Source organism: Myotis nattereri (assembly GCF_964212035.1).
Source record: "Myotis nattereri genome assembly, chromosome: 2".
NCBI lineage: Eukaryota > Metazoa > Chordata > Mammalia > Chiroptera > Vespertilionidae > Myotis > Myotis nattereri.
Genome location: NC_138076.1, coordinates 210,717,383 through 210,727,550, shown reverse-complemented (window position 1 = coordinate 210,727,550; position 10,168 = coordinate 210,717,383). Strand labels below are relative to the sequence as shown.

The window sequence follows — 10,168 nt, the reverse complement described above, 5'->3', positions numbered from 1 at the left end:
CTGTTCCCATTCAAAGTCACGAAAAGGCCTGCGTAAAACTTAACAGAGATTCAGATGTGCCCAGTGGCCACTTGTTTTAAAAAACAGAAATAAATAAACACACAGCTGCTCCCAGAGGTACCTCCTGCTCTCCTAATTTTTTGGACTTGGCAGTGCTCCGCTCTACTGCTAGGTCAAAAGAAAAGCTAGAGAAAACTCACACTCAGGCTAATTTGCAGATGTAAAGGAGCTCTCTGCTTTCATCATTAAAAAGCACTCTGTTCATTGTAATGCAGACCAAAGGAGTTGCTTTAGTAGCAGTGGCTCTCCGTGCTTGTGTGTTCTCATAGTTAAAAAATAATAATAAAAGTAAAAAGCAGATGGCCGGCCAGCCAGCCTACGGACTGTCAGCAACGCAGCTTTCTGAGAAATCAGGGTCAGGAAGGAGGAGGCAGAAGAGGACACAGGCACACACACACACACACACACACACACACACACACAGACAGAGAGAAGGATGCACGCGAATGTACATGAACACACGTGCACACACATACCAGAACGAGCATGCCTGGGCAGTTACATGTGCCAGAACACACTGGTATTTATCAACCAGCCAATCACAAATTTTTCCTTTTTTTTTTTTAGGTTTTTTGTTTTTGTTTTTAAAGTGAGGCTCCGTCAAGTCTTCCCTCCCCCCACCCCAACAATTCTTTTGAATTCCCCTCCCTCCCAAACATGGTAGACCTAAGGACGGAAACACACCCAGTGCAAACAAAGTTAAAAAGCTATTTTTCAGTATATATGTTTCTTAGCAACAACTTCCATATAACATGAAAAAAGTGAAAAACTAGAAACTAATTTTTTTAATTTTTTTGTGTTTAAATTTAAATGGTATGTGTACTTGCTTCACATTGTCTTTCTAGGTTGGCGTTCATGATTCAAGTATTTCAAGAGTGATATGTTCTCTTTTTGGATTCATATTCCAAACGAAAAAACTGAAGTTATAAGGGAGGCAACTATGTGCTCAGACAGTCTGTCAATGACCCACCTTTTTTTTTCTCTCTCCGTTTTCTTTTTTCCTTTTAAAAATGTATTTATTGCAAGTTGAAAAAAAAAACGAAAAGGTCAAGTTAGTGCTGCTGCTGTTCCAAAAAAGGTCACGAGGTCAGAGTTGAAAGTTCAAAGTTCAGATTGAATCCGACCCTCCTCCCAGAAGGTCACCAGGTAGTAAAGGAGCAGGGCTGCCCATCCTATGGGGATCTTCCACAGTTGGGACTCCCCACAAGCTAGAAGAATAGTTTGGGGGCCCCCACAACGAAGCGCCAGCAAGATCGGCCCCACTGCTGCCGCCAGCACTGCTGCTCCATTGCCCGAGCCCTGTGGACCCACCGAAAAGATTCAGAGCAGGTCCGACGGGATCTGACTGGGTCTGGCTGGTCTCCAGCGACTGCCAACCTGCTGCGGGTGCGCTTGGGGTTGCTGCAGGTGTAGGGGGCTGAGCTTGTGCCAGAAAGCGGCTAACTTCATCATCGGTGGCAAACTCAGCCAGGATGGTAGTGTTTCCCAACACACACCTGCAGAAAAAGGAAGAGAAGAACTATGGGTTTGAGGAAAATCCTAAAGCACAGGGACTGAGCATTTTGAGTCCTTGTTATTCAAAGTGCAGTCCTTTCACTAGAAGCATCCACATCTCCTGGATGCTTTTTAACATGCAGAATCAGTGTCAGAAATTGCATTTTTACCAGGCCACCAGGTACTGATTTAAAGCAATAAAATATCACAAAGTCTCAAGATATCCAGACTACTGGAAGATACTCTATATCGATATCCTTTGATGTGTGAAATTTATATGTCAAGAATGATGTCACCTCTCCCCCACCCCCATGGGAGGTAAAAGATCACACACCAAGCAAGCATCAGGGTGACCCAGCTTCAGACACTTGGAAATGCTGCTCCACCTCAGCGGGAGCCTCACCATGACTGGCTTGTTCAGTGTGTAGCTGCTGGTTGTAGCATATGCAGCCACAGGGAGCCAGCTCTTTCTTGTCTATCAGTTTGAGAGTGGCAGGGAGGGGGATGCTCAAAGTCTGATCCAGTCCCACCTACTTGATGCAAAACCCCTGCTATTCACCAAGACCACAATATTCTATCACCCACAAAGAAGCCAAAGTAAGCAGTTAGATAGGATTTTAAAAAGAAACAGTAATTATGGTTCACATTTTTATAGCTATTGATCTTTGTTTTATGGTACTTAAAATTTATTTACTACTTCACTTATTTTTCACTTATGGAATTATCATGATCATCCTATGATGTACACAGGACAATCCACACTTAGGCAGGTAAAGAACAGCCACCTCAGTACGAAACAATTGCTAGGCAATGGTGTCATTTTGAGCGTGTTCTCGAGCATCTCTGTTTAATTAAGCAGGTGCCAGAATATTAATGTGTGCATCTTCCTGCGTGTTGGTCTCTGGGAGCATATAGGATGGGTACTCACATGTGCAGTGCAGTTTGGGCCTTGGCCGCCTCCTGTTTGGTGCTGTATCGGATCAGGGCGGTGCCCTGGGTTAGGTTCAGATGGAATGTCAGCAGTGGGCCATGCTGCATGCAGATGGTTCTCAAGGTTGACCCATCAATCTAAGGAGTAAGACATTTGTGAGATAAAAACTGAAGGTGGGTGTGAAAGGAAGTCAAGTGACCTTTCTTATACATAAGAATGAGAAGGGCTTCTGGCTCGTAAAGAGTATTAGTACTAAATGAGTCTCAGAGGGACGAATGAAGAACTCAAAATAAAAGAGTGCATCGAATACAAAGGTCTTAAAGAAACATTTTAAGATACGCAAAGCACTGGGCAAAGATCTAATGTGCCCATTTTGCAAATTAAAAAATTTGTACACGTGCAGCTCAAAACAAAAGCATATGATTCAACCTGTGGTCTATATTCTTTAAGATGTGAACATGTGCTAATTTGTAAAGCTTTAAAAAGCATAAATAAGATGCTACCCAAAGAAGAGTTTAGGAAAACACAAAATTCTCAGCATCATTACTAATGTAGTATTCTTCCACCTTCCCAGTTAACAACCTCACAAAGAGCTAGAGATAAAGCCACTAACAAAAAAAGCACTGCTAACCATCTAATGATTTAAAGTACTGACAGCCGCCCCAGCTCAGACTATTCTAATGTCCTCTTACCCCTACTTTGGCCATCTCAAGGTGAAACTATTTCTACCTACTGCTCTGTCCTCTGCTGCCCACTGCCAATGGGACCAAAGGTTGTAGTTGCTCACCTTAGCCAGGATCTTCCCACTAAGATGTTCAGTGATTGGAGATAATTGCCCTCACCTATGACTCAAATGAATAGATCTATTTATTCACTCTGATTAATTTATTTGTATTGAGATCTCAACTATGTTTATTTAAGCTGCTCAGTCCAACATTTCAGTTCATTTCCTTGGAAGTGAAACAGATTACTATTGGAAAAGCCTTCAAAAGTTGCGCTACTGGTGACAGCAGTGGGAAACATTCTGTGGTTTTACCATGGAAACCCTGTAGGATGAAACTGGCAGTTTCCCCACAGTTCTTTATAGAAAACTAGTGGCCCAGTGCACAGATTCATGCACATTGAAAGGAACTTAATTAGAAGAAATATTTTAATATCCCTATTTGCCCTTTCTCTATAATAGAAGTGTCAACTAAATTCACGATCAACAATGACAGATGGAAACATACGCATGCGATTGGACATATTGAGAGCTTTATATATATGAACTTCCTTAATTAGACCTGCTTTCTGATTTAGCTAAACTTTTTCCAGCCCAGTGAAGCACCCCAACTTCTCTTTCAGGTAATTGTGAGCAACACAGCAGTAAATATCAACGTGAAAGACAGTATTATTGTAGATCACGCAGGGAGAACAAAGGGTGAAATATTTAACTGTAGCAGTGTTTGACTATATTCTGAGCAGTGAGAAAACCTGAAGTCATTTTCAAGGTCCACCATTTCTTACTTCTTTTCAGTTGGGTTACTTTCTAAATCTCCATTGGCTAATGAAAAGAAAATAGGATTCCACCGAGTCTCCTATCTACCTACTCCAGGACTTCTGTGAGGATCAAATGAGATGAGGCATGGGAAAATGCTTCACAGACATTTGGTTAAAGTGTAAAATGTTTGCACCTGACTATAAAGCAAGTCATGTTCCTGGACTGAAGAAACTCCAAGGTGGCTAGTTGTGAGGGAGAAGAAGCTGGGCGTTGCTATGTAACGTCATTACCTGGCACCCACAGCAACCGTTTCCAGGCTGGGCTGGGCTATGGTCTGCATTTTGCGCCACTGGGTCTCGGCAGTGTCAGCTGTGACTTGGTGGGTTGTCACTCCTGGGTGGTGGTGGGGCCTGTGTCCCACTTGGGGGAAGCCGAGTGCTGCTTTGTGGGTGCCAGGTCCGCGGTGCCATTTCTTTGTAAATGGCCAATGTGCGTCAGGGAAGCTCCTGTGTGAAGCATCTGCCCCCTGGTGGTCAGTGCATGTCATAGGGACTCGTTGGACACTTAGCATATTAGCCTTATATATATATATAGATTATATATATAGACTTGAGGCCCTATGCATGACATTTGTGCAAGGAGCTTGGCCCTCGCAGCTGCGGTGGCTTGCCTCAGCCCTCGCAGCCCCAGCTTCATCAGGAAGGTCATCCAGGAGGACGTCCGGCAATCTGGTCTAATTAGCATATTACACTTTTATTATTATAGATGATTGGAGAAACAGCTCTTAGCATTGTTTTTAAAGTGACAACTGACTACAGAAGCATATCAGCATATGCCACTAGTGACTTTTCAGGATAGATGTCTTCCAAAAATATGTTAGGTAAAAAAAAGTAAATTTATCCAGGAACCAAAGATTTGACCTTATAACCTTCTTTTAAACTATAACCCAGATTAGTCTGCTAACCAGCAAGTGTTGATTTTTAAAATTATTGAATTCTTTCTAATACAAACACAGCCAATCCCTATATTCCTTTTACACACATATATACATACTATTTTTCATATTATAAAACGGGAGTGAAAACTGAAATAAAATGGGAGTGAACAGCTGGTTGGCTTGCCCAGTCTCATTTCAATACAGTGTATCCCTTCTCTCATCCTAACCACACTACACCCACCACACTGTGTGACTACTTAGAAATAATGAGGCAGATACAGTTTTGAGGATGGTTATAAAAAATCTTCATGCTTTAGTCAACTATTAGCTAAATAACCTGGGGCTTTTAGCTGAGTTATTAGATACAGGGATTAAGAGCCAATCCAGACTCTTCCTCATGTCAATTGTATTTAGGAAACTGCCTTTCTCAGCATGTACCATGAAATACAAGCCCTGGGTTTACACGCAAATTTATGTGTATTTGGTGACAAAAGTGACCTATCTAACCTTAGATAAGTTTGCTGGCAAAACAATTTAGGAGAAGCTCTATTTCCCCACAGTGGATCATAACATATGTTAGCATATTAAAGGAACTAAAGTCTCATAGTGAAGAAACCTGCTTAATTTTGTTTAATCAAGTATACATTCCCAACATATTAGGCCAGACACCTACTAATATCCCATGGGAACCACTCTGGAAGTGCTAGCTTAGCAAAGTGTACACAAATTCATTTATGAATTCAATGCCGGACAAATCATTCTGTGTGTTGGAAGGCAGGGAGGCCTAATTTGATCTCTCCTTTTTAAAATTATTTTTTTATTGATTTTAGAGAGGAAGGGAGAGGGAGAGAGAGACAGAAACATTAATGATGAGAAAATCATCGATCGGCTGCCTCCTGCACACCCCACACTGGGGATTGAACCCGCAACCCGGGCATGTGCCCTGACTGGGAATCGAACCGTGACATAGGTTGCTGCTCAACCACTGAGCCTTGCCAGCCAGGCACCTAATTGATCTCCCCTTTTTAAAAAATAAATCTTTTTTTTTTTTTTCAGAGAGGAAGGGAGAAGGAGAGAGAGATAGAAACATCGATGAGAGAGAATCATTGATTGGCTGCCTCCTGCACGCCCCCTTCTGGGGAATCGAGCCCGAAACCCAGGCATGTGCCCTTGATCGGAATCTAACCTGGGACCCTTCAGTCTGCAGGCTGACACTCTATCTACTGAGCCAAACCGGCTTGGGCTAATTGATCTCTTTTAACAAGATGCTGTAAAGGTTATGCTGGCAAGTCCAAATGAAGGGTATGGGCTCGTTTTGATGGGTTCATTTAACCTCATTTGAATGCTTATTAACATAATGCTGCTGCAAATATGTCAGTCATCAAAGCAACCAATGTGAAGGGAGGGTGCTCTGGGACAAATGAAGTCCCACCACACTACAAACAACCCAGAGGGCATGTTCTGATGATGGGAAGGAATACTGCCATCTACACAGAAGAGGGTAACAGAGAGAAAATCAGAAGTACCCAGGAGGCATTTAAGCCTCATGAAATAGACACATTCCTTCTGCAGAGATAGATGGTTAATTATTTATGAAGCAGAAAAACAGTTAATATCAAGTCTCAAGTCTTCAGTAACTAAAGCAAAAACAGGTAAGTTTTTGCATGTGGTTAAAATACTTAAATTGCTATCTTGCACTTAGTTCTAGATTCTGTCAGGCAAATCTATACAGCAAGTTATCTCTGCTAAACAGAATTCACCAGGTAATAATGCCCGCTGTCACCATTTTATAAACTACACGTGTTAACATCACCATGAAGGCAGGCGTGAAGCTGAGTGGTCAACATCCCCCATTCAGCAGTAGGCTTTGAGCCTTGGGTGCGGAGACACACCCTTGCAGGCTAGACCTCTCTGCAGTGACAGGAAATAAATTAGTTTTTGTATCTGCCCACATCTCTGAGGTTCTCTCACTTAACACAATTAAGTTCTATCTAGAAAATCACAAGAAAGCATGATTACCTGTGGAGTGAGATTATGAAGAACCAGCCAGTAACTAGGACGAACTGAACCACCATCACTCCAGGTAGAGGCTGTAAGCAATCAGAAAATAAGATCAGAAAAAAACATCAAGAAATGTAAAAAGGCATGAGCGATAAACATTTTCATATAGCCCTTTCACATGCTGCTTCTCTCGTATAAATCAGTGTCTCTTTTCCACCTCACTCTGATCTTTATCTTGCACTGAATAGCCAGCTCCCTTCTCCGAGACCTGGATCCCTATGCATTCTTATGCCTTCTCTACAAGACATTTTCCTCCTAGTGCTCTCACTCTGCCATCCGTCATCTTTACTCCATCAGCACCTTGGGAGTTCTTGGGTCCCTTTGCCTTACACTGACTGCAATTTTCCACTCAAGAGACACTTTTGCCTCTACCAGCCAACCTGCATTTCCTCTCTTGTGAAGACTTCACATCTTCACCATTTGTGTTAACATAAGACCTTTGTGTTTGAACAAGGATGCTCCTTTATGCAGATCCTTCTCACCCGAGGCAAGCCGTGAGTCCTGTGTCCCCCACCCCCTGACTGATCGTGGTGCTGTGCTGCTCCAGGGAGATGATGGTTTGGGGTTGGTCAGACCAGGCGGTGGGCGGGGCAGCGGTGTAGTGTTCCTTGAGGAAATATGGTTTTTCCACATCTTGTTGGAGAGATGAGTGGGGTTGTGTCCTATGGGATCTGGGGACCATGTTGATTTGTAATCAGGGAACTTTGCTGTAAGAAAATTGAGGAAGGAGTAAGGTTACTTTTGTCACCCAGTACACGTAACTTTTGTGCACACCTACACACATATTTAAATTCTAAAAACAGTAAGTGCACATTTATTTTCATTTTATTTCTTATTTTTTAAAATGTATTTTATTGATTTTCTACAGAGAGGAAGGGAGAGAAATAGAGAGTTAGAAACATCAATGAGTGAGAAACATCAATCAGCTGCCTCCTGCACACCCCCTACTGGGGATGTGCCTGAAACCAAGGTACATGCCCTTGACCGGAATCGAACCTGGGACCCTTCAGTCCGCAGGCCGACGCTCTATCCACTGAGCCAAACCAGTTAGGGCGTAAGTGCACATTTAAAAAGCAGCAATACAAAATAATAATTTTTGAGCTTATGAATATAAAATTTTCAATGACTATCACTCTGAATTGACAAATTAACAAATGGAGTAAAGCTTTAATAAGTTATCTAATTCCCTACAGCTTTCTTAACTAAACACAGCCCGAAAGGGAAGATAAATTCAAGGACAGTATTCCTGAACCCATCAGACTTCTAGATATAGAATATGAAACCTAGCAGAACTAAAACATTCTACAAATACTTATTGACTTAATGGAAATTACATTAGAAAATTACATTTTTCTTGATATCCAGAATATTAGATATCAACATTCAAACAGGTTTTAAAAAATACAATCAACAAATATTCTCTAAGGGCTTACTATGCTTTACGACGCTAAATTAGTGTGTGGGTAATATAAACAGTTATTCTCAAGAACTTCAAAGGTCAGATGGGAAGACAAAACAGGTGAACAACAAAATTGGTAACCCCAGGCAACATCATATATGCTCAATACACAGAGAAGAAAGACAAGACTGGACTGTCAGCAAAGGCTTTGCAAAGACAGGTCTTGAAGGATTTACATAAATAGATGGGCTCAGAGAGACTGAAAAACATAAACCAAGGTTCAATTTACACCCATCCTGTACCAAATATGCTTTCCTCCAATTCTGGCTGAACAACATTCCACAGGGGCAGAGAGGTAAAGGAGGCTGTGAAGGCAGGCTGGGGACTGATTGAGCTATCAGGAGGAGATTTTGCAGTAGATTCTGTATGTAGTGTTTAAAGTAGGATCTAAAACCTGGGTGACAGCACACAGAATGGAACAGAGACATGGATAGGAGAGGTACGACGGTAGACTAAACCACTTGGGGACATCATCACTGCCTGGATCCAGGGAACAAGGGAGAAATGAAAGAGCAAAACAATACTGACATATTGTGACTTAGTGATACATGGGAGCATCACTAAGAAAAATACAGAGTTTAGTTAAAAAGGAAGATAACTTTGGAGGTGGGATTGAGCCTTGAGTGGGGAGACATATCTGGGCTAATTATTGGGCCATCTCTCAGGTGAATGTCCAATTATAGACAAAAGATAAATCAGATAAACCTGAGATATGGGCAGTTATAGGAATAAAAGAGTTAAGTGAAAATGAGTTTTTACATGTAAGGGAGAAGTCCTACAAAAGTATAATGTAGGGTAGTGGTTAAAACATGAAATACTGAGTTGGCTCCTTTATACACTCACTCAGACCTGAGGCAAATTACATTATCTCTTTGAACCTCAGTTTCTTCATCTATAAAATGGGGACAGCACCAGAACCTCCTTACTTCTGGTGAAAGTAAGATAAAAATTCATGCTGAGCCCTGGCTGGTATGGTTCAGTTGGTTGGTTGGGTGTGGTCCTGTGTACTGAAAGGTTGCAGGTTTGATCCCCAGTAGGGGGCGGGCATGCAGGAGGCAGCTGATCAATGTTTTGTATTACATCAATGTTTCTTTCCCTCCCCCTTTCCCTTCCTCTTATATATAAAAAAAAAAAAAGAAGAAGAGAAAAAAGCCCTAGCTCAGTGGTTCTCAACCTTCCTAATGCCGCGACCCTTTAATACAGTTTCTCATATTGTGGTGACCGCCAACCATACAATTATTTTCGTTGCTACTTCATAACTGTAATTTTGCTACTGTTATGAATCATAATGTAAATATCTGATATGCAGGATGTATTTAGGTGACCCCCGTGAAAGGGTCGTTCGACTCCAAAGGGGTCGCGACCCACAGGTTGAGAACCACTGCTTGCTGGTTTGGCTCAATGGATAGAGCGTCGGCCTGCAGACTAAAGGGTCCCAGATTTGATTCCAGTCAAGGGCACATGCCCAGGTTGCAGGCTCGATCTCCAGTAGGGGGCATGCAGGAGGCAGCCAATCAATGATTCTCTCTCATCATTGATGTTTCTCTATCTCCCCTCTCGCTTCCTCTCTGAAATCATTAAAAAAAATATATTTTTAAAAAAATCAATAAAAAAGGATCTTAAAAAGAAAAAAATAGAATTTATGCTAACAACAGTGTAGTGATAGCTGGGGGGTAGGTGGAGGTGGGCAAGGGGGTAAAATGGGGACGAAAGAGACTTTACGTGGGGCGATAAGCACATGATGCA

At 42.0% G+C, this 10,168-nt stretch overlaps 1 protein-coding gene across 1 annotated transcript in view; it reads right to left on the bottom strand.

Annotated features, from left to right (window-relative positions):
* Positions 1-646: 646 nt before the first annotated feature.
* TNRC6B (trinucleotide repeat containing adaptor 6B) overlaps positions 647-10,168 on the bottom strand; it is a 218,141-nt gene continuing 208,619 nt past the window's right edge. Inside the window, exons 24-27 of the mRNA XM_081083202.1 lie at positions 7,446-7,670; positions 6,922-6,992; positions 2,483-2,622; positions 647-1,556 (exon numbers count right to left, since the gene is read on the bottom strand). Of these exons, the coding sequence (XP_080939328.1) occupies positions 1,169-1,556; positions 2,483-2,622; positions 6,922-6,992; positions 7,446-7,670 (824 nt within the window). The 3' untranslated portion in view covers positions 647-1,168. The remainder of the gene's footprint in view (positions 1,557-2,482; positions 2,623-6,921; positions 6,993-7,445; positions 7,671-10,168) is intronic.